The sequence below is a fragment of the Ascaphus truei genome, chromosome 18 (assembly GCF_040206685.1).
Source record: "Ascaphus truei isolate aAscTru1 chromosome 18, aAscTru1.hap1, whole genome shotgun sequence".
In the NCBI taxonomy this organism is placed as follows: Eukaryota; Metazoa; Chordata; class Amphibia; order Anura; family Ascaphidae; genus Ascaphus; species Ascaphus truei.
In genome coordinates, this window is record NC_134500.1 from 13571245 (window position 1) to 13596853 (window position 25609).

The 25609-nt window shown below is 44.9% G+C and overlaps 1 protein-coding gene across 1 annotated transcript in view; it reads left to right on the plus strand.

Moving 5' to 3' along the window:
• The first annotated feature begins 485 nt into the window (after window positions 1-485).
• ATP8B4 (ATPase phospholipid transporting 8B4 (putative)) overlaps window positions 486-25609 on the plus strand; it is a 138334-nt gene continuing 113210 nt past the window's right edge. Inside the window, exons 1-3 of the mRNA XM_075575622.1 lie at window positions 486-732; window positions 9471-9547; window positions 17991-18058. Coding sequence (XP_075431737.1) covers window positions 18031-18058 — 28 coding nt within the window. The 5' untranslated portion in view covers window positions 486-732; window positions 9471-9547; window positions 17991-18030. The remainder of the gene's footprint in view (window positions 733-9470; window positions 9548-17990; window positions 18059-25609) is intronic.

Consider the following 25609-nt stretch of genomic DNA (forward strand, 5'->3'; position numbering starts at 1 on the left):
CGATAATAAAAATGACAATACTGATAACAGCCATAAAATAATAATGATGATATAAATAACAATGATAATAATAGTTATAACAGTGATAACAATGCTAATAAAAATAATGATAACAGTAACAATGATGATAATAAAATTATAATAATATTGCTGATGATAATGATATCAATAACAATGATAATAATGCCAATAAAGATGATGATGATAATACAAACAGTGATGATATCAATAACAATGATAATAATGCTAATAAAAATAATGATAAGGATGACGATAATACAAACAGTGATATCAATAACAATGATAATAATGCTAATAAAAATAATGATAAGGATGATGATAATAACATTAATGATGATAATGATATCAATAATAATGCTAATAAAAATAACTGATAACAGTAAGGATGCTGATAATACTAACAGTGATAATATCAATAACACTGATAAGCCTAGTGGTGAGTGTCCCTGTGTGAGGAGGAGGGGGCAGTGTGTGGGCAGTGTGTGGGCAGTGAGTGAGCAGTGAGTGAGCAGTGAGGACACACAGGGCCCGGCTGGGAGCCCCTGGAGATGATGCTGTGAGGCTGGTTATTATGGGAGCTGCCTGCGCTGAGACTGAGCCAGGCTGGAGCTCACACACACAGGCAGCGGAAGCACCGAGTCCCCCGGTCTCCTCCTCCCCCAGCCCCACCCCGCTGCAAGATGATTATTTACCTAACGGGCTCCATCCGCGGTAAGTTGCACTGGAGTGGGTGGGGGGTCTAATACTGGGGGGTTAGGTGTAATACAGGGGGGGTGGGGGGATGCAGCAGCTACTTTGCAAACATATAGAGAGGCCTATGTGTGTGTATGGAGGAGGCTGGGGGGATGCACCCTTCTACATACATAATACATGCATGTGCAGAATCATTACCCCCCCCCCCCCAATCTCTCCCAGCCCCTCTATTGCATGCATGTTAACCCTAAATTGCCTTCCAATGCATAAATCCCCTTGAACCCTCCCCCATCTGTGGCAAGTTAAAGTAACCCCTACCCTCCTCCCCCCAAACTCCTCTCCCCACCCCATTGCATGCTGTTAGGGATTTCCTGGTGCCTGTATGTTGTCTGCTTTATACTCTCACCCCTGTACTTTGTGGCATGTGTCACCCCTTTTTATTTTTTTTAACGGTATGCTTATTTTTCTTTCGCTGTGCACCTCTGCTCAGCAGCACATGCAGTGAAATAATAATAACAATAATGATGATGCAGTACCTAATAATAATAATAATAATAATAATACATGTTATGCATTGTAAGCTCTCTGGGGCAGGGAGTCCTTTTCCTATTGTTTTAGGCTGAGTCCCCGCTGCCGCTGACCGCACTCATGCTGGTAACGTCACCAGCGCCGGGTGTCCGCGCTATTTCGCAAGCACGGGGACATAAAAATTGAAATAGCCAGACGCAACCTCACCAAGCACTGCGCGCTCAGTGGCACAGGGGACCCAGCCTTATGTCTGAAGCGTTTATTCCCATTGTGTGTTATAATATGATGTCACGTGTATTGTAAAGCGCTGCGCACCTGGATGGCGCTATATAAATAACGATATACGTATATAATCAGTGGCGGATGTCGTCCCATTGGACGGCAAAAATGTCTGCCCCCCCATATACATTTGCCGCGCTCTCGGGCCTGATGGGAAGTCACTTAGCTGCGGCGGCCATCTCCTTGCTGACCGCCCTCCTTCTTCTTCTGAACCGCAGCGTCAAATGGCGGCATGACAGCGCGTTGCCATGGTGACGCGACGTCGCAACGTCAAATGGCAGCATGCCGGCGCTTTACCATGGCAGTGCGACGCCGTGCAGCGTCACGGTGGTGACGTCCGCGGCATCATTTGACGCTGTGGTTCAGGAGGGTGGCGGATTTTCAAATCTGCAGCTGTATATAATATATTATTAGAATTAGAATAGGGGTTAAAGGACCCTCTGGCAGCGGTAGGGGTTAATTATTTGACTCCCTGCATTGGTTAACCCCTTGACTGCCTAAGGGACTTGCAACGCATTGCTGGCACCCCTGGCTTGGGAAAAGTAGCAATACGGGAGCTTTGTGAAGGTCCCTTTCCAACAATGGAGGGTCCTGTCCATCGCTTTAGTTCAGGGGCGGGCAACTCCAGTCCTCAGGGGCCACCAACAGGTCAGGTTTTCAGGATATCCCTGCTTCAGCACACGTGGCTCAATCAGTAAGACTGTGCCACTGATTGAGACACGTTTGCTGAAGCAGGGATATTGTAAAAACCTGACCTGGTGGGGGGTTGTCTTGAGGACTGGATGTTAGTATTTTGAGGACTGGATGTTAGTATTTTGAGGACTGGATGTTAGTATTTTGAGGACTGGATCTTTTTTAAGTCCTGCTCTTTTTAATGTTTTTTAAAAAAAAACAAAAAAAACTGATTTTCTCAATCTCTAGCGTCAGAGGTTGCCATGGTAACCTATGGACCGCACCGGGACTCCATTTTAACCTCCCGGACGCATACTAATACATACTAATACGAGCTGCTTTTAAGCTCCCCGAACGGAGCGCCAGATTGTAAAAATAAAAACAGCGTTCACATACTAAAAGCAAAATGGCGAACAGCGCGGGCTGCTGCATGAATACATAGAGCTCATTGCGAAGCAGAAAAAGTGACATTATTTTTATTGGACAGGGTACCTCCAGCACGGAAACTAAAAAAAAAAAGCCTTCCAAAGTGTGGCCTCACTGGGCTGCTAGGATCCCAAAACAACAACTCTTAGCAACACCCCTTGGACTAAAGCAAGGGTGGGCAACTCCAGTCCTCGAGGGCCACCAACAGGTCAGGTTTTCCGGATATCTCCGCTTCCGCACAGGTGTCTCAATCAGTGGCTCAGTCTTATTAATTGAGCCACTTGTGCTGAAGCAGGGATATCCTGAAAACCTGACCCGTTGGAGGCCCTTCAGGACTGGAGTTGCCCCGCTCCGGGACTAAAGGGATTTGGACTAACATCCAGTCCATAAGACCCCACCCAACGGGTCAGGTTTTCAGCATATCCCTGCTTCAGTACAGGTGGCTCAATCAGTCCCTGCTTCAGCATAGGTGGCCCAATCAGTGGCTCAGTCTTTGATTGAGCCACCTGTGCTGAAGCAGGGATATCCTTAAAACCTGACCAGTTGGGGGGGGGGGGTCTTGTTTGCAAGAGTCCTGTAACAGTTCATGGTGACATAGCTATTTCCTGTAGCCTTTCCGTAATGAATGTAAACTTAACTTGACTGTTACAACTCAGCCCCTTCTGCTGCGTGGCGGGGCTGCAACTTTCCTGACTCTTCTTAAGGAGGAATGTGTCTGTGTGTCAGCTGTCAGCTGTTTGTCTGGCACGGCCTTTTCAAGGCCCTGAGCCGCCTATCTCACAATTAAAAGGGTATTTCCCGACAGGTATGGATCTGCAAGTATGCCTCTGGGCTAACAAAACGCACAGCTTTCTATTGGAAGACTAATGGTGGTATTTTGCTTGAGTCTCCCCTGCTGCAAAACTGGAGCAAAAAAAGTGCCACACCTACCCCCTCTCCCCCCCCCCCAAAAGCGCAAACACTATTGATAAAGAAGAGGCAAATCCCATTGCAATTGGAGTTTTTTTTTTTTTAAATTTGCAGACGGCAGACTGTAGAAAAATAACCCCTAAAATCTGCATTGAACTCCTCACGCTGCGCAAAATGGTTTGCAGAAGCGTCAGATTGTGTTACTGCAGCGAAACCTACGGGTGCCCTGCACCTGTGTGCGCCTCCTGCACCTGTGTGCGCCTCCTGCACCTGTGTGCGCCTCCTGCAAGAAGGATGCAGCAGCAGCAGCCGCTCCCACTCTGCACAGAACGAAGGACTTTATTGCATTCCATGGATGATGGGAAGTTGATACCTGCCTGTCTCAAGGCGGGTCCTGCACGCAGTAACCATTTTCATTTAATGAACGGTTGGGAATGGTGGCCTGCGACACACAACTGTGTCTTTGTCCGTAGTTTTCCAACTTGTGTTAACCCTTTTCTCTGCCAGAGAGGCAAGCAGCGAAAGGTTTAGTTCTCAACTTCAGTCCTCAAGACACACCCCCCCCCACCCAACCGGCTAGGTTTTGAGGATATCCCATCTTCAGCACAGGTGGCTCAATGACTGAGCCACTGATTGAGCCACCTGTGCTGAAGCTGGGACTGATTGAGCCACCTGTGCTGAAGCAGGGATATCCTCAAACCCTGACCTGTTGGGGGGGTCTTAACCCAGGTGGTTGTAAACATCCCTGGTTGTCAAGCTGCTTTAAATATAAGACATTTGCTTGGAAAGCTATATCCATGGGGCCGCAGCATGCAGGAAACGCACACAGAAACGCTGAAAATGTTTCTTATCGTATGCATGTCTTTATTTATATTGCGTCATCCAGGTACATAGCGCTGTGCAATACATGTGACAATATTATAGCACAAAGTGAATAAGCGCTTCAGACAAAACAATAGGAAAAGGAGACCCTGCCCCGAAGAGCTTACAATCGTAGCAAACTTTTAACTTGATAAATGGATCCATTAGTGTTGCTCGTACTACACTGTTGGGCCGGGATTATAGTGGCGGCGCGCGTTCGCACGACGCTGTGCGCCGCCAAAACAAATTAATGTCCAGTGAGTGCGCACGAACAACGCGTCCAAGCGCACGATTTTTGAAAAGAGATTTGAAATTGTTCCTGCCGCGTCACATGAGCGGTTCAGCCAATGAGGGTGAACCGCTCACGTGACGTCACGGCGACACGCCTCCCTGTCGCCTCCCGATGCCTGCAGTGCAGGTTGCGTGTGCGTGCGATGTCACGTGGTCGCGTGCACGCCGGCAGTACAATCGCGGCCTTAGGAGATAAACCGCAGCGGATGAGTCTGCAACGTAGGGGACAAGGCTAAATAATCTTTTCCATGGCATCAATATTGGTGCACATTTCTGGGCATAGCACGTATAGAATCACATATATAAGTATAGCACGTATAGAAGACTTATAATTCCGGAACGTCAGTGCTGTGTGTTGAACTGCGCCAGTGTGCCAGTAATTTTGTGTAGTCCTGTAATAGAGCGTCATGTGTGGGCATTAAGAAGTCAACTTCTATAAATGGCAGGTGGGCATTATCAAAATTTGTGGCAATCCAACCACGTGATTTATATTGGCAAACTATTTTATTATTAACGTAGGAGAGGGGTCTCCGAAGCTGAACCCCATTCATTTCAGCTCCGGGGACCCCCTGCTGCCGGAGATACAGACCCAGTACGGGGTGTCGGTAGACCCTTCATTCGGCTAGCAGGGATCACGTAATGACAGGAGTTTAAAAGGTCCCGCGCCCTCCGGGCCAATAGGAGGCTGTGACACCATCAGGTTGGTCATCAAACCAGATTACTTCACGGCCTCCTATTGGCCCGCGGGACGCGGGTGCTTTAAACTTTGCTGAGATACCGGCACCCCCTTTTGGAGGTCTGTATCTGTGGAAGCAGGGGGTCCCCAGGAGCTGAAATGAACGGGGTTCAGCCCCGTAGACGCCCTGGTTCAAATCTATGTAAAAAAAAAAAACCCCCATGATTAAAATAAATAAATAAAAGTTCATGAATAGCTCCTTTTTAAAATGAAAATATTTACCCTGTCTGGCTCTGACATTTGCCCCTCTTGTGTGTCAGTCAGTGAAGGTGAATAGTAGGTACGTCAATTAAGGGTTAAAACTTTAATTGATAATAGCTTTGAAACCGATTCTGAAAGGGATTTCAGTGCATTTTTATGAATGAACGCTCTTCCATACATTTGAATGTGTAATAAAAGTTTAAAAGACAAGTCTTTTATAGAGATCTGCCCTAGGGCTGTTATATACAGGATGCGAACGCATGCTTTTCCTGTATATAGTGCCGGGAGCTGCAGGTAAGTGTATAGGCGTGTACAGTATGTGCGTGTATGTGTGTGTATATGTTCTGTGAGTGTAAGTGTAAGTAAGATTTTTTACATTAAAAAAAAGTTTAATAACTCTCCCTGCCGTGCACGCGCAGCCCTCGTATAGAAAGGCTGACGTTAGTCAACTAAAAATCTGCGCACGTGCCCGGCACTATAGAACGTGCCTTATATGTAAATATTTTGTTATAGATACATGTATGTTTTTTTTATAAGATACATATAATCATAAAATAACACAACTGCTACAGCCTCCTGTCTGTAAAGGCTAGAAAAGGGAGATAAGCAAATAGCTCTGCATTGCTGCAGCATAAAAATAAAGTAATTAATCCAAAGCATTCAAATTCGGTTTTAATTAAATTATAATTTTAATTACAATTACACGAAGCCAAAGATCATTTCCTGACTTCACATTCTGGCTTTGAGTCTGAAACCCATAGAGATGTCCAAAACACCTAACAAAATTGGCAAAATGTCCCCGTAGGTCAGTGGTCCCCAAACTTGTGTCACCCGTAAGTCACTTTCAAAGTCCAAAACTTTCGGTAAGCCACATCAGTCATATAGATGCCCTCAACGTGAAACTAGACTTAAACTAACCCTCTCTAATAGCGCGTCTGAGATCAGATGTATTGTAAGGAACCCCAACCCTCTCTAATAGCGCGTCTGAGATCCGATGCATTGTAAGGAACCCCAACCCTCTCTAATAGCGCGTCTGAGATCAGATGCATTGTAAGGAACCCCAACCCCCTCTAATAGCGCGTCTGAGATCAGATGCATTGTAAGGAACCCCAACCCTCTCTAGTAGCGCGTCTGAGATCAGATGCATTGTAAGGAACCCCAACCCTCTCTAGTAGCGCGTCTGAGATCAGATGCATTGTTAGGAACCCCAACCCCCTCTAATAGCGCGTCTGAGATCAGATGCATTGTAAGGAACCCCAACCCTCTCTAATAGCGCGTCTGAGATTAGATGCATTGTAAGGAACCCCAACCCTCTCTAATAGCGCGTCTGACATCAGATGCATTGTTAGGAACCCCAACCCTCTCTAATAGCGCGTCTGAGATCAGATGCATTGTTAGGAACCCCAACCCTCTCTAATAGCGCGTCTGAGATGAGATGCATTGTAAGGAACCCCAACCCTCTCTAATAGTGCGTCTGAGATCAGATACATTGTAAGGAACCCCAACCCTCTCTAACAGAGCATCTATTAGAGAGGGTTGAGGTTCCTTACAATGTATCTGACCTCAAACTCGGTATTAGAGAGGGTCGTGGTTCGGCCAAAATGTAGGGTTCCTTAACCCCAATAAAAAGATTGAAAACTGCTCTAGATCCAAAAAAAGCCCTGTGAAATCCGGGTTCATAATGTAATGTTACCTCGAACGAATGGACATTATGTTCCCCAGAGGTACCGTGTATCCACAAAGCTAACTATATGCCATAGCACCAGCTGTTCTACATCTCATTAGCACAGGCGTAACCTCACATTATTGCAGCGTTGTGTTATCTTGCAATAAGGTGAAGTTACGTTTGTCTTTGTGCTACTCCTATCCAAACTCAAGTTGAGAAAGAGAGGAGAGGGGAACAAAACGCAGTGAAATACGTTATGTTAGTTTAATACTAAAATTGTCGCTTTCTACCCATCCAGACCTTGTACAACCTCTATTTAAGGGTGTGGATAGGAGGAACGCTACGTTTAGTTGTGACCTAATTAACGTGGAGTTGAATCTCCACATTAACCGTAACGGACTTTTGTGTGTATGTGATGTAATGACAACGCCTCATTTGCATGTCATTACCACTAACGGCTGTTATAGGTAACGCCGTGCATTTTACGGGAGAAAACATGACTTATCGTTGGCTGAAGATACACGGTTAGTGTTAACACGACGTTAACGTAGGTTAATGCCACGCTAAGTGACGTCATGGAGCCTCGTGGATCTGGGCCTAAGATTCACCAGTCGGCGAAAAAAGTCAGACTCCTCCTCCCCCCATGCCAATAAACACCCCTACTCCCCAGCCCAATAAGAGGTACAGGGTGGTATAGCTGTCAAACACAGCGAAAGCTTCCAAAGTAGCACCCCACAATGCCTTGCGTCCGACGCTGCAATCCTGTGAGGTCCCGTGGTCTGTTTTTAGCACCGTAACCAGCGTGCAGCCCCTCCCCCCATGACAGGCCCAGAAACCACATACACTTCCTAGGATCAAACCTGATCAAATAAATGTAATAGCCAGGCCACACATTCTGCCACAAGTCTCTCCAAGTAGCAGCTCTCGAGAGCTGCAATTTATACCCGCCGCTACCGGGTGGGGATCAATGGCTTAGGTGTATTGCACGGTCAACGGTGCAGCATCAAAGCGCCAGACAGGTACTGTACCATTGTCGTAATCTGTTAAGCAGCTACCTCTCTCACAATGCTCTTAATAGGCTATATGTGTATGTGTGTGTGTATATTTATATATATGTGTATGTGTGTGTGTATAAAGCACATAGCACATGTGGGTCAGCCTGCAGTAATAAATAAATTCATTGGCACTCACGCATCTTGAATTGAAGACATTTTTGTGGTTTATTTCATATTGGTCAACAGTCTTGAAAAAAAAAAAAAATATATATATATAGCTTGTGAGCACATTCACATGTCTTAGACAGGTCTGCAACCCTGCCTTTCGCCATTATCACCTAGCACACCGTGCTGCCACTGCTATATGCTATACAGTGGAGGGGTTTTAGTCACCTTTTCCCCCCCACCATAACTTAAATAATGTGTGATATATATATTTTACGCAAGCCATTTGTTACAAGCTCACTTCAAACAAATATGTAAAGACGTTTATTATAAGTACTTGATTTTTGTGCTTTGTTTTAACCCGCTCAGAATGCCTGTACAGTACAGTACTTACCCTTTAACCCGCTCAGAATGCCTGTACAGTACTTACCCTTTAACCCGCTCAGAATGCCTGTACAGTACTTACCCTTTAACCCGCTCAGAATGCCTGTACAGTACAGTACTTACCCTTTAACCCGCTCAGAATGCCTGTACGGTACAGTACTTACCCTTTAACCCGCTCAGAATGCCTGTACAGTACTTACCCTTTAACCCGCTCAGAATGCCTGTACAGTACTTACCCTTTATCCCGCTCAGAATGCCTGTACAGTACAGTACTTACCCTTTAACCCGCTCAGAATGCCTGTACAGTACAGTACTTACCCTTTAACCCGCTCAGAATGCCTGTACAGTACTTACCCTTTATCCCGCTCAGAATGCCTGTACAGTACAGTACTTACCCTTTAACCCGCTCAGAATGCCTGTACAGTACAGTACTTACCCTTTAACCCGCTCAGAATGCCTGTACAGTACTTACCCTTTATCCCGCTCAGAATGCCTGTACAGTACTTACCCGTTAACCCGCTCAGAATGCCTGTACAGTACTTACCCGTTAACCCGCTCGGAATGCCTGTACAGTACTTACCCGTTAACCCGCTCAGAATGCCTGTACAGTACAGTACTTACCTCTGCGGTTTTTACCTTTCAGCTGATGTGACCAATCCATTCCTATACTGGGATTTAAACAGATAGGACCCTCCTGAAGATGCCTAGAGTGATTTAAAGGTACTTTACTGTCTTACAATATTGATTCCAGTTTCATTGCCTGCACCATTGCAAAGGGCTGTGACCTATCAACTCTCAGTAAATCTCAGTTACTAACGTAGATTTCTATTCTTGTGAAGCTGCTTCTCCGGGTCAGCGAAGCTGCATTTATTTGTGCCCTGTTCAGTCTGCTGTGAAACTGCTTCTCTAACTGTTCTGTGCTCCATTTATTAGAACGGAGCTCAAACAGTTCCCCGGCACGGAAAAACAGCTTCAAAGGACAATGAATTTGAGCCTCAGCCTAATGACATTCTACAGGATCCAACTTATTGACGTCTGTACTTTTCAGTTCAAATGCCTTTTTATTTTGGTCCTTAACCCCCAAATCTCCCTTGTTTTGTAAAGTTGACATGTCTGAGTTATCATTAACCTCATTGCAGCGTTAACTGCTTTTGATTTGAGTGACAATTGCCATGCGATCGCGGGAGTAGGGGGTATGACGCCTTTTATTGGACCAACAGGTAGTTGATATGTTACAAGCTTTCGAACCTCTCAGGGTCAGGGTTACCCAACGAAGGGCCCTGAGATGTTCGAAAGCTTGTAACATATCAGCTACTTGTTGGTCCCATAAAAGGCATCATACCCGCTACTCCCTCTCCCTCCTGTGTTACTACATGGAAGATAGAACCAGCACGGCTACCCGCCCTTCCTTGCCTGCTATATATAGTGATTGATTCCTGCATGCAGGCCACTCATTTCTCTGAAGCAGGGGTGGCCAACTCCAGTCAAAGACTGAGCCACTGATTGAGCCACCTGTGCTGAAGCTGGGACTGATTGAGCCACCTGTGCTGAAGCTGGGACTGATTGAGCCACCTGTGCTGAAGCAGGGATATCCTTAAAACTTGACCCGTTGGCGATCATTGAGCACTGGAGTTGGCCGCCCCTGTTGTAGTGTAACTTGTTTTGCTTTGTTTTTGATCAAAATGCAGTGTGACCCGAGCAATAAAGTGTTACCAAATGATATCACCCTGGCAAAATAGCGAGACGTTATCTATAAAACCCGGTCGTACCGAAACCAAATGAGCTTTGACAGTGCAACGTCATTTGTGCCATGCGCCAAGTATTTGCAACATGTTTGCGAGCGAACATCTTCAGGTTCCCGCTGACTATCATGCATCTGTTCTTGCTCACGTCATTTTATAGTTCTGTTTTCCAACGCACATCATCTGGCTGCAAGTATGCAACGCATTACTAATTTAGTACTTAAGTGCTTAAATGAATTGCCTCGTAGTCCCTTGTTGCCTGAGAGGTTGTTCCCTGGAGTGGAAAATACTGCTGTCACCTATTTGTGTGCACAAAAGCCCAGGGACATCTTTGTCTATTTGCTCCTAGTATGACCAAGCTAGTTCTGGGTAACTGTGGGGTGTAACTGTGGTGTCCCACGTAGGGATGGAGTGGAATGATGGACAGTGCTGGATTTTGTAGGTGAAGACCCTTTTTTGTTGTTGTTTAATACTTTTTATGGGAAATCTTGCATTACATCAACTTTGCCAACATTTGCCTCTAATCGTAGGCAAATATGTATTTTATCTAATACAATATCAGGTTATTTTCCCATCCACAAGTTTTATATGACTTTCATGTTTTTTGCTTTTCTATAAAACTAAACTGGTAACCGTTTGGTTTATACATTGTTGCAGGTTAATATTTCGTTGTTCTCAATGTAACCAGAACTGATTTAAACATAGGAAAAGGAAGAAAAAAAACAAAGACCAGCTGCCGTTTTGATACGGCATTTCTTGTTGGTTTCCAGATTTTTGTTTCACTTAATAATAATAATAATAGCATGTTCTTGTATAGCGCTGCTAGTTATATGTAGCGCTTTACAGAGACATTTTGCAGGCTGAGGTCCCTGCCCCATGGAGCTTACAATCTATGTTTTTGGTGCCTGAGGCACAGGGAGATAAAGTGACTTGCCCAAGGTCACAAGGAGCCGACACCGGGAATTGAACCAGGTTCCGTGCCAGTCAGTGTCTTTACTCTCTGAGCTGCTCCTTCTCCTTCCCCCAGTACCAAGTCTTTGTATGTTTGCACTGTCTGCTAGTGCCCCCGTTTCCTGTAAAGTTCTCCCTTCTCTGGGTCTTGTTCGCTAGTCCAGGTCTTCTGAAATTCTGAGGAACCCCAACCCTCTCTAAGCTTCGGATATAATACAGGTGGGCGACGGAGCGCATGACGTCACGCGCGTCTATACAAGTAGCGATCCGTGGCCTGTAGGATCGCGCGATGGGGGGCGTGGTGAGGGCGTGCCTGTGATGTCATGTGTGCGGTTCGCCCTCATCCACGCATGTGACCCGGCCGTCTCGCGGCAAAAAAATAAAAAATAATTGTCTCGCGAAGTATTGGTCGGTCTCGTGCACCACGCGCCCTCTATGGCCTTATAGCCTTTTGTTTTCGGCGCTCGCGCTGTCGCTCCTACTATGGACGTGGGCTAATAGTGCATCTGAGATCTCATGCGTTGTAAGGAACCCCAACCCTCTCTAATAGCGCGTCTGAGATCAGATGCATTGTAAGGAACCCCAACCCTCTCTAATAGCGCGTCTGAGATCAGATGCATTGTAAGGAACCCCAACCCTCTCTAATAGCGCGTCTGAGATCAGATGCATTGTAAGGAACCCCAACCCTCTCTAATAGCGTGGCTGAGATCAGATGCATTGTAAGGAACCCCAACCCTCTCTAATAGCGTGGCTGAGATCAGATGCATTGTAAGGAAGCCCAACCCTCTCTAATAGCGCGTCTGAGATCAGATGCATTGTAAGGAACCCCAACCCTCTCTAATAGCGCGTCTAAGATCAGATGCATTGTAAATTCTTCTGTATTTTGTACAATTTTCAAATGACCAGACCATTGCAGGGAACCCTTTTAGGAATGCCTGGGGAACCCCAGTTGAAAAACACTGGTCTATGCTTTTTGGATAGCCTGAATATCGGGGAATTTTAGCACCCAAAGGCTCTAGTTTTTACGCATACTCCTGTAAATAAAAAAAATGATTGAATGTACAATACAGTAGTCCTATTATTTTTTAATTCTCTCTGAGCATTGCAGCTGTGTTCCTTGCACTGCTTAAAAGAACAGTCCTTACAGCTATTTGGTGAGCCATACATCGCGTTTTGTTGTATTCCTCATCTTGAACTCTTAGGTTAGGTACAGCAGCTAGGAAGAAACTTTGTGAGTGTGATTTGCGGTCATTTCTGAAATTTGAAAACGTATATTAAGTAAATGTGTTTGATAAGGAGGGTTCCCATTTCATGGTTTAGGTGCCAACAGCGCCACTTATTATTCATGACTGTATCACTTGTACCGCTCGGTCCGATGACCATCTTGTAGTAAGTACCCAGTAACCTATCATCTATTTTTTATGTCGTACACGGGTTTGGTGGCTGTATACCAGGACTTGTCTCTCACAATCTCTCATTTGGCACATTTTGCCACACCATTTCTACTGGTAAATACCAATATGCGAAGGTGCCAGGAAATGTGTATAACCCAGGGGTGGGCAACTCCAGTAATGAAAGGCCACCAACAGGTCGGGTTTTGAGGATATCCCTGCTTCAGCACAGGTGGCTCAAACAGTCCCAGCTTCAGCACAGGTGGCTTAATCAGTCCCAGCTTCAGCACAGGTGGCTCAGTCAATGACTGAGCCACTGATTGAGCCACCTGTGCTGAAGCAGGGATATCCTGAAAACCTGACCTGGTGGTTGTGTTGCCAGGTGTCCAGAATTGAACTGGACTTTCCGGTATTTTGACTTTGTCCAGTAAAAAATTAGAGGTAATACTGGACATGTATGTGTATACTGGTATTACGTCTCTGGACATAGGGACCTGACCGGCTTTGGGGGCAGCGGGATTTCCCTGAGCAGGGCTGTTGCTAGGGGGCTGGGCAGCTTCCTCCATCCTGATTGGCTGCATTATCCAGCAGCAGCCAATCAGGAGGAGGTGTCAGGAGCCTGAGGGTGGGGCCAAGGAGAGGAGGAAACAGCATGGAGTGGAAAGAGGCGGTGTGTGTCTGTGTGTCTTGAGCGCGTCACACCTTTTTACCATTGCGTCCAGTATTTTTGGAGAAGCCACCTGACAACCCTACCTGTTGGTGGCCCTTGAGGACGGGAGTTGGCCCACCCCTGGTATAACATGTTTGCTGGATTTCTTCACTTCTGGTTTCTTACTGTGAAGAAGAGACTGTGATGAAACTCTTCACCACCCATTGTCTCTGATATCCTCACAAACCATTGAGAAATGTGGTGTATTAAAGACGAGATCTGACAGGTCACTTTGCAGCCACATCCTGAGTAAATGACTACGGCTGCGTCCCGCTGGCGCTGAGCGTGCTGTGCGCTCGGCGCTTGCCGCTTTTTCTTCTTGTACTTGTAATGTAGACGTCCCCGCTCACAAGGTGCGCACCTGCTCACGCTCTCCCAAGCTTGGCGCTTGAGGAGACAAAAAAAAGTGACTTTCAAGCGCGCTCAACTTGCCCGCAAAGCCCCCTGCTCCCGCTTGAGAAATAGACAGGACACCCGGCGCTCATGCTTAGAGAGTTGGTGATGTAACAGCTCTCAAGCATGAGCGCGGTCAGCGCCAGCGTACGCAGCCTTAAGGTGACAGCCTACTGGGAATTTGTACACAGGAAGATTCAAACGAAGTGCCAGACGTTTTCCCTGCGTGTGCAGATACATGGCATGTTTCCTGTTTAACTAAGCGCTGCTTTGTTGTTTAGGTTTTCAGGCGCAGAACCCAAAGGGTGCTAAACTTTTACTCCCATTCATATGAACCTTAGCACCCTTTTGAGGAACTGGGCTATCAACTTTTAATTAGTTGATGCTAGATTGCTAGATATTGTTGGCCTGTTAATTAAAAAAGAATATGCTTTAAAACTCTTAAATATATGCTCCAGCAAAAGATATTAGGATATTGTCCTAATATCTTAATATGAGGTGATTGCCACATGTAACAGAGTGAGGAAAGGTGAATGATGGTTTTGTTATTACAAAATAACGCTTTTAAAGTTTTTATTTTTCCTTTTACAGCAAAAAATTAGATCAGCATTTTGTGTGTTTTTGAGAGAGACAACAGAACAAAGAACACTTTTAATGTATATGTATGCAGGGATTGTCCAAATGTGTGTTGTTGGTTTTGTTTAGAACCTAGATCAGTTCCGAATACCGATCATACTGTTTCCATGAACAGCTTATAAGTAGCACAATAGCATAACTAATTTCCAGGTGTGCGGCTATCAGTTATCCGTTGCAGAAACATGCTCTGCAGTGATTTATTCTGTCGATGTTGTGGTCCTCACATGGATATTTATCAAGGCATGATATCATTCATCATATAGGAGCGCCTTATTTTGTCTTGTGAAGTGTATGCGTTGTGACGTTTGTGCAGAGAAGGCTTATATTAGGGCAATTCTTCTGTATGACAGTCCACTATGTGTGCTACATTCATTGATGCATAGATCACGTAGCTTGTAAAGTCTTGGTGTCAGGGATTTCCTTTCCTATTGTCTGCATTTACTGTATTATAATTCGCTGTATTGTCTCTTTTGTAAAACACTGTGTACACTGTGGGCGGTATGTAAATAAAAACACACACATATACAGTGGCGAGAAAGTTTGTGAACCTCTTAGGATTTTCACATATTTTAAACTGAAAATGTTATTAGATCTTAATCTAAGCCCTAATAATAGATAAAGATAACCTGATCAACGAAATGACCCAAAAAACATGATACTTTTTCAACATTTATTTATCCACAAATTATTCAACATCCATGTGTGACAAAGTATGTGACCTTTTAGATTCAGTACCTGGTGGCGCTCCCTTTGAGCCACAATAACTTCAGCTAAGCGTTTCCTGTAGCTGAGGGTCAGTCTGTAACATCGGTTTTGAGACATTTTGGCCCATTCCTCCTTACAGAACTGCTTCAGCTCAGTGATATTTGAGGCATTCCTTGCATGGACAGCTCGCTTCAGGTCCTGCCACAACATTTCGATGGGGATTAGGTCCGGACTGTGACTAGGCCAATCTAAAATGCAAAATGTCTTCTTCTGCAGCCATTCTTTTGTAGATCTGCTTGTATGTTTAGGATCATTGTCTTGCTGCATGACCCACTTTTGCTTCAACTTCGGCTCACGGTTGGATGGCCTGACATTCGCCTGTAGAATCTTCTGATCCAATGCAGAATTCATAGTTGTGTCAATGACTGCAACCTGAGGAGAAAGGCAGCCCCAAACCATCACACTCCCACCATCATGCTTGACGGTTGGGGTGAAGTTCTTCTGTTCGAACGCAGTGTTTGATTTTCGCCAAACATAACGTTTCTCATTTAGGTCAAAAAGTTCTACCTTTGACTCATCTGTCCAGAGAACATTGTACGAGAAGTCTTGTGGATCATCTATGTGCTCTCTGGCGAACTTCAGATGGCAGCAATGTTCTTTATGGAGAGCAGGGGTTTCCTCCTGGATATCCGTCCATGAACATCATTCTTGTTCAGTCTTTTTCTGATAGTTGACTTCATGAACACTCACATTATCTAAGGCGAGAGCAGCCTGCAGATCCTTGGATGTTACTCTGGGGACCTTTGTGACTTCCTGGATGATTTTCCGGTTTGTTCTTGGAGAGATTTTGGTAGGACAACCGCTCCTGGGTAGAGTGACTGTGGTCTGGAACTTTCTCCATTTAGAGACTATCTGTCTGACAGTGGTTTGGTGGAGCCCCAAATCCCTAGAAATAGTTTTCTAACCCCTTCCAGACTAATAATGAGCATCAATAACTGATTTTCTGAGGTCCTCCGATATTTCTTTTGATTGCGGCATGACGTGATTCCACACACCTGTATGGTGACAACTTTTCTCATCTTTATATAGGGTGGGGCCTCCCAAACTCACCCCTGAAGACCTACCTAATTATTTAAACAGATGCAAAAGCCTGTCCTGCGCTTCAGCCGCACCGCTAATGCACCAATGGTGTCAAACTGTCGCTATGCTGGTTGAGAGGCAGCATGTAGGAGACCCTAGGTGACCGGAGTATATTTGAGAGGTAATAAAGTGAAGGAACTCTTACCTTAGATCTCCACTCCGGTCTGGGTCTAGCTCTCTCTCTCTGCCGGCGTCCTCGTGCTGGCTTGGATGAATACAGGTAGTTGGAGTGTGAACAAGGCGCTACTGCGCATGACAAAAGTCCAGAAGTCCCGGATGATGCAAAAGAAACTTTAATGGCACGGATACAGACAGGGGCTACACCACAATCTCCTCCTCTACGCGTTTCACCCTTAGCAATAGGGCTTCGTCTAATTATTGAAACACCTGATTCTAATTATGCCCTTTTAATTTAGCTGATAATACCAGGGGTTCACTTACTTTTGCACCTGGCCTGATTCTTAATTACTCGTTATTTGTCTAATGCATACATCATTTTGTTTAAAAAGAGGTGAAATTGGTTAATATAAACCCTATTGGATTTTTAAGAATAGACAGGTTTTGATTCTAGAAGGTTATCATAGAAAAACTATGGAATTTCCGTAATTATCATTGGGGTTTGCAAACTTTTTCTCGCCACTGTAGATACTGTGCGAAAATGTAACTTTGTATACTCCTCTGGATAAGACTGAATTGCTCATATTGTGTGTTTGCTGCTCTTAACCTTGCATTGTATTTATGTATGTATACAGTAAATAAAAATACCCCTTGTGAGCCCATTAAAGTCTCGGACAGGTCTGCAACCCTGCCTTTCTCCATTATCTCTTAGCATACAGTGCTTTCACTGCAGCCAGGGATTCTGGGTAATGACATGCAAATGAGCACACAGTGTCATAACTTATATAATGTGTGGTTGCAACCTATTCCAGCTTCACTTTGCAAAGCCAGTATAACTATCCTCAAAGGGAAAAGAACCAAAAGGTTCAAATAGCTCTGTGAGCAGGTTTACTGGCTCTGCACTTCTTATCCCAGGCTGTGCTGAAAAGCTGTGTAATGCGGCAGGCATAAGGTTAGAGGGGTCTATGCTTAAATGGACAAGAAGCAAAAGGTGATTCTGTGTGCTCGTTTGCATGTCATTACCCAGAATCCCTGGGGAAGCATTGTATGCTAAGAGATAAAGGGTAAAGGCAGCGCTGCAGATCTGTTTGAGACGGGAATATGCTCATATGTGATATTTTTATTTACCGATGGTTTTGTTACTTTTTTTTTAACCCACAATAACTTATATAATGTATATATACAAGACTACATTAATTGTACTTTTGTATGTATTATTAAAATTATATATATATATATATATATATATATATAATTTTTTTTTTTTTTGTAGGACCGATCTTTGTATGCTTTACCAGTCTTGCATAAAGAAACCTGTTTCTTGCTATTATTTGTGTATATGTAAATCATTGACATTTCTCTCTTTCCGTTTCATGCAGGCTGCACCGTGGCTACTTTGGGAAGCAACCTGATTCTACAATGATTTGTAGAGAGACTAAAATACTTGGTAGGTAATCCTTGTTTTTTTTGTGGGCAGTTAAGTGCCATCTGTCATACGGTGTCAGATAACCTGTTATCTTGACAAAAAATGCCAGTGTCTATTGTAGAGAGGACTGCGAAATGTGTTAACCTGTTAGAAGCCAGCGTATTTCTCTGGCAACAAAAGGGACTAACCCCTTCAGTGTCATGGGTTCGGGGCACGTCCTGATCTCGTGACCGCTTTTCGGCGCAAATCACGTGATCGGTTGCGGGGTTCCTGGCCATCGGGGTGGCCGGATGTGAAAGGGAGAGCTGGGGTCCCCCCTTCAATGTGGTCCATTCCTTTAATGTTGTGCAGCCCCTAAAAAAAAAACAAGCACAGGGTAATGACATTGGGGATACATCAGGGGTGGCCAAATCCAGGCCGCCGCGCGACAGAAACAAATGAATTTGCTTCCGCGCTCATCGCGAGCGCCGGCGCTTCTGGTTGCGCGTGCGGTTTTGCGAGCTCTAAGGACAGCCTCATAGAGACACCGCATTTTGATTGCGCCGCGCAGTAACCATGGACACGGCCTCGCTCGTATAATGTTAGTATCGTGTGCCCTGAGCATGTCCTGCTGTTTTCTTTATTTTTAATATTTTTACAATTTTTGTAAAGATTTTCCAGGGTTATAAAACATGATTTTCTTACAGCAGCAAAACATGTGAAATCGGATGTTTTTAAAAAAATAAATAAATCAGTGTAGTGTTAGATAATACTTGCTTCCTATTGTTGTATTTTTTTTTATTATTCAACTTTTAATGCTATTTTTAATGAGCTTTCATATACTGAGCATCCTTTGATTTCTATAGCAGGCTTTAGCCACCTCCCCAGCAGTGCAAGATCTTTGCAACACTTTTCTTTTTGTGATAATTTGTGGTCAATGTTCCCAGCAATAGATTATGTTACCGTGGTAATATAAGGATACATTGTGGCTGCCGAGTTTCACTGACTGAAGGATTGATTGAAACTGAGAGGCAGCCATTATGTTAGGCACACAATCAGGATTTTGACAGATGTATAACAGGAGCACCAAACAATTGCCAGGTTAGGTAAGAATGTAGAATTATACATTGCCACGCGCTTTACATATACACATAAGAACTAGATAAAAAAGGGGGATGTAGTATTGTTGCTTAAAGCTTTAGCTTCCGAGGAAACCATGGGCATTTTTAGATTTCAGTGGGATCTTTTATATCTTCTGACACCGCGTCCGATGTCAATGCTGAATACAGCTAGGGAAAGGGCAGCACAAGATAAGCCAGTAATAATGGCTATCGGGGATTTCACGAAGCCAAACAGGTCAGATGAATCTTTCAACTTCTTTAAAAGGGATGATCAACTCTAGTCCTCAAGCCTCGCCCCCCACCCCACCCCTCTAAACAGGTCAGGATTTCAGGATATCCCAGCTTCAGCACAGGTGGCTCAATCGGAGCCACCTGTGCTGAAGCAGAGTGTGATTGAGCCACCTGTGCTGAAGCTGGGACTGATGGAGCCACCTGTGCTGGAGCAGGCAGGTCCTGAAAACGTGACCTTTTTGGAGGGGCTTGAGGACTGGAGTTGAGCCCCCCCCTGAAGGAAAGGATATAATCGGGATGGTAGCTGAACAAGGAAGGGGGAGGAGGGATGCTTCGCTCTAAGGCCAGGTCCCCGCTGTGGCGGGCGCTGCAGAGCCAGGAGCAGAGCTGCAGAGCCGGGCCTGCTGCGAGGGGAGGCTGCCGCGCCGCGGGGACAGTTTTTCCTGCAGACAGGAAAATTGCGATCAATACTAGCGACGGAGCACTAAGCCACGCCCCTCGGCGGTTCAGCCAATGAGGGCGAATCTGCCAGGTGACATCATGGCCGCGCCCCCTTCACTCCCCCATCATGCCCCCCCCCCCCCCCCCCCGCTGTCTTTCCCCTTGCAGCTCACTGCAGACCGGGGAACTCGGCTGCACGCGCCGCCGGCCTCGCAGACAGCGGGGCTGCTGCCTCACTACGAATGTAGAGTAAAACTTTCCATAATTGAAATGAGGTGCCGCCTGAGGATCAAAATGCAATTAGCTAGGTGCATTTGTTTCCAACCTTTTTTTGGGTAAGGGAGCATAAATGCAATTCTGAGGAACCCCCAACCCTCTCTAATAGCAATTCTGTGATCAGATACATTGCAAGGAACCCCAACCCTCTCTCATAGCAATTCTGTGATCAGATACATTGCAAGGAACCCCAACCCTCTCTAATAGCAATTCTGTGATCAGATACATTGCAAGGAACCCCAACCCTCTCTCATAGCAATTCTGTGATCAGATACATTGCAAGGAACCCCAACCCTCTCTAATAGCAATTCTGTGATCAGATACATTGTAAGGAACTCCAACCCTCTCTCATAGCAATTCTGTGATCAGATGTATTGTAAATTCTCCTGTATTTAATTAATTTTCAAATGACCAGAAAAATGTAGGGAACCCTTTAGGGATGCCCGGGGAACCCAAGGGCTCCTAGGAACCCCTGTTAGAAAAACACTGAGCTAGGGAATAGGTCGAGAGAGAGAACAGGGATCCTCTTTGTTGGTGCACACTAGAGGCAGATAATCAGTATGTCTAGAGTCGGTAGTGACGTCTTATTCAGTAGTCAGACGTCACTACTGACGGTCGCGTCTGTGAGAGGTCTGAGCGCAGGAGATCTCGGGCAGCGTTCTCTCCCGGAACTCCTTGGGAAACACCCGATGTAGCGATCATGTTCTAGGAACAGATGGAATGTTATCAGACTCCCTTTTACTTAACCAAGGGGGTGTTTATTTCTGCATTGGCAGAGTGGCATATTTTACAGGGTGACTAATCACTGTGCCAGCAACATTGGTGTGGTTTTGAGTGTTCCAATATTATGATCAGGAGGTGTTCTGACCAAGTTACCCTGCTGCCTATTCGCTTTCTGGGCATTTTTTGTTTAACCATCTCACCACTGACATCAGTGGACACTTTTGTATCGAGGTATTACACTCTATGTTGTAAACAAGCTGATTAGCGATAGCACTTTTACAATGATATAAAAGTGTATCTATATGACACATATAAAAAGGATCCCTGCTCTATCTCTCTCTCTCTACCTATTCCCTAGCTATAATCAGGATTAACCAGAAAACAGGTAAAGTAAATATCTGTGATTGGGAAACCCATAGGTGGGCGGTGATCTCTGCACTCTGCTGCTTGCCCCCACAGCACTCCACTGGTTAAATAATTGACTTGTTCAGCATTTGTAATGTGCATACACACTGAATAATCCAGTGTTACCAAGGCAAAGCCGGGTCCTTGAACACAGCTTGCTGGCGGTAACAGATAATGCTGAGATCGTATGATCAGCTGTGAAGATGCATGATCCATTGAAGCAGAAAGGATAGCTATGTGAGCCACCCACCCTCCTCCTTTTTGTTTTGGTTTAAATGCATTGAATTTGGACCTGTAACAGGCGGTTCCCATTCCTGGACCCTTTCATGAATATATTTGACCCAGAGGGTTAAGCAGTGTCGGTGGAACATGCAGGGTTGTTTGACGATTTGGGAAGGTTCCGCTCTTGCAGTTTTTTTAACATGCGGATAGAAGTGGAGCCTGTGACAGGTAGTATGTTCCTTACTCTGTTGCTGTCTTGTACATTTTTTATACATGAATGGAGTGAATTTGCAGACTGAATAAAAAGTGTGTGAAATGTCTTAAACTAGCATGGATTTGTGGTTGGTTGTTATCCTCCTTTGTTTGGATTAATCTATATATATAAAAGTGAAAAATTGTTTGTCTGTGGGTTGTTGCTGATTGGTTGGCGGTGGCTCACGCTCTGATTGGCCTGCGGGGCGTCACAAACAACAGGGCTACACACACCCTCAGCCTCCTCACACCGTGTTCCCCTCTGAACGAGAGACACACTCCGTGCAGCTAACTCCCTAAACCCACAGCAAACCCGCCCTAGCGGGACCGCCAGGTACCATCCACCCCGCCGCTCACACCCTCCATCCGCGGCTCCTCACCTCGGGAGCCACGCTCAAACCGCGTTATAAGCAGATTCGCGTTGTAGCGGAACGCGCTATAACGGGGTTGAGCTGTATATATATATATATGTGTGTGTGTGTGTGTGTGTCTGCCTACATTGTTGTTTTTTCTGTGTGTCGATTGTCCATACCTTGCCAACGCTGACTATGATGTGTAACAGCCAGTCCGATTTTCCCCCCCCCACTCACAGACAGCACTCACAACCCACGCGCCACCCGCCGCCTCACACCCTAGCAGGACCCACAATCAGACAGCACTCACAACCCACGTACCACCCGCCGCCTCACACCCTAGCAGGACCCCCACTCGCAGACAGCACTCACAACCCACGCGCCACCTGCCGCCTCACACCCTAGAAGGACACACGCCTCACATTTTTACATCACTTATGGCACCAAAATATACATTGTACTGTGGTGTGGTTACAATAAACCATTTTTATACAACATCGTATTACATTTTCTTCCATCTTTCTTTTCAATATTATTATCCAACCTTTACAACAAACAGTCACCTATTGTTCCACAATTTATAAATAATACTACCTATTACGCATTTACATCCCGGGCAACGCCGGGTCTCTCAGCTAGTATATATATATATGTGTGTGTGTGTGTGTGTCTGCCTACATTGTTGTTTTTTCTGTGTGTCGATTGTCCATACCTTGCCAACGCTGACTATGATGTGTAACAGCCAGTCCGATTTTCCAGAAGACCAAGTAGGAGAGTGTGCCCTTTGTAGACATGTCTTACAATGATTAATCGTCTTATTTTATACGGTTGAGCTGCAGCTCATTCTAACATTTACAAAGGATTTTAATTAGTGGAAGCATAGGCCATTAAGCTGTTTTGTCTCGTTATATGTTTATGCTGTAAACAAGGGGCTGAGCTTGTTTTTCACTTAGGTTGGTGCACAAGTACTGGGACTTACTAAGCTAATGAATACTCTGTGTAACCACAAGCAACTTTCTGCTACTGCAAATGCCTCGCAAATGAGCTCCGAGCAGCTAAAACCAGACCCGACGACACATGTTCCAGCACTTTTCATTTGGATTTTTTTTTTTTAAAGTAACATTTCGTGCCAATATCTGCTGAAGATCTTCAGACTGTGTGTAATGATATATCTCTCTAATTAAAAGCACACCCTACTTTTCTTCCAGAACACCTCTCATATAAACTGTAGCAAGCTGTTTGGATATTGATTTGGCAAAAAAATATATATACGGTATATAAAAAAAAAAACATCCCTTCTACGTTTTAACAGAATCATAACAGCAGTTTGTCTGCAGGCTCATTAAGTTGCCAGAAAATACAACCTGCCTTAATATTCAAAGCCAAACTGAGAGATCATGTTGCAAAGATGGTTTCCTTTGCGCATATGTCATTCTGGCGAGTCTTTGCTGACCTCTGCACACCCCGCGGTAAGAAATGCAGTTGTGTAATTTAGAGCTGTTGATCAGTTGCAAAAGGTTTCAGTTCTTAGGCCGCGGTTATAGTGGCGGCATGCGTGCGCACGATGCCGCGTGCCTCCGGAAAACATGTATATACCCTCATGATGCCGCCCATAGAGCGTGCGATCAAGCGCGGCCGTTTTTTATTTTTTTGAGAGACAGACAATTCTGTGTTTGCTGCGCGACGGCTGGTTCAGTCAATGAGGGCGAACCTCAAACGTGACATCACTGCCACGTCATGTTCATGTTCCGCGCATGCGGAGGCATTGTTGGGTTTTCTGATTTAAGCAAAGGCTTGGGGGGAGGGTGGAATATAGAAACTAAAAAGGAGATGGGGGAGGGGAAGTGGCATGAAGGGTTCGGGGACGGAAGGAACAATTGGGTCACATTCTACTTTTCGTGCTCAGTAAAACATCTCTAGGACATAGCTGATAATAGCCAGTCTTGATATCAAAAAGGTGACATGTAAGAGCAACTTGTAATTGCAGGGTATAAAGGTGGCTCAGGTCTTCTGCTAGATTAACATGGAATCCATCACAGAGGCTGGTTCAGGGTTCTGTCTACACCACGACTCCCAGGTTTTTGGAAATTTGTGGAGGAACAGTTTAGTCGCAATCATGCATCTAGTACAGTGTTTTTCAACCAGAGTTCTTAGGAACCCAGGGTTCCCCGGGCATCTCTAAAAGGTTTCCTGCAATTTTCAGCTCATTTGAAAATGGCATTAAATGCAGAAGAATTTACAATGTTTCGGATCTCAGACGCCCTATTAGAGAGGGTTGGGGTTCCTTACAATGCATTGGATCTCAGACGCCCTATTAGAGAGGGTTGGGGTTCCTTACAAATCATTGGATCTGAGACGTGCTCTTAGAGTGGGTTGGGGTTCCTTACAATGCATTGGATCTGAGACGTGCTATTAGAGAGGGTTGGGGTTCCTTACAATGCATATGATCTCAGATGCGCTATTAGAGAGGGTTGGGGTTCCTTACAATGCATCTGATCTCAGACACGCTATTAGAGAGGGTTGGGGTTCCTTACAATGCATCTGATATGAGACGTGCTATTAGAGAGGGTTGGGGTTCCTTACAATGCATCTGATCTCAGACACGCTATTAGAGAGGGTTGGGGTTCCTTACAATGCATCTGATCTCAGGCACGCTATTAGAGAGGGTTGGGGTTCCTTACAATGCATCTGATCTGAGACGCGCTATTAGAGAGGGTTGGGGTTCCTTACAATGCATCTGATCTCAGACGCCCTATTAGAGAGGGTTGGGGTTCCTTACAATGCATCTGATCTCAGACGCACTATTAGAGAGGGTTGGGGTTCCTTACAATGCATCTGATCTCAGGCACGCTATTAGAAAGGGCTAGGGTTCCACAGAATTTAACAATAATTATAGGGCTCCTTAACCAAAAAAAAGTTAAAAACCCTGATCTAGTAGCTGAAAACAAGTGTGGTATAAGCTTTCCATCAGATCAAGACATACCTGCAATAGACACCAATATCCAGCAGTAGACACCAATATTTGAATGCACAAGGCTGGCATCTAGGGCAGATTGTAGATAGCACACATTAACCTCTTCATCCCCAGCCCCCTCTGGCAGCAATGAGACAGATATTATAGAACACCATAGATAAAACTGAGTGCTAGACCAACAACATAATGAAATATTAATATATATATATATATATATATATATATATATAAAATTAAAATAAATATTTCATTATATTTCATTATATATATTTAAAATTCCGTTTGCTATACTTCCCTAAATGATTACCATATAGCTAATAAAAGTGGTGTTTTCTTCTTCTAATTATACTCCCTCCCCCGCCCCTCCTACAGTTTCCACACTAGCTTTTAATAGAATGATTATCGTAGAACAATGGGATATAATGGCAATTTCCTGTTTCCTGGTATTATTAGCATCGTGCGCGGTGTTTGTGTTTTATTAGCGTGATGGCATTGAAAGGTCGCACGAGCGGGGCCCTCATTACCTCTTTGTATCTGTTTTGTGTATGTTTGTCCTTTATTTGTGTTTAGCTCTGTCATTGTCAAATCTCTGTAC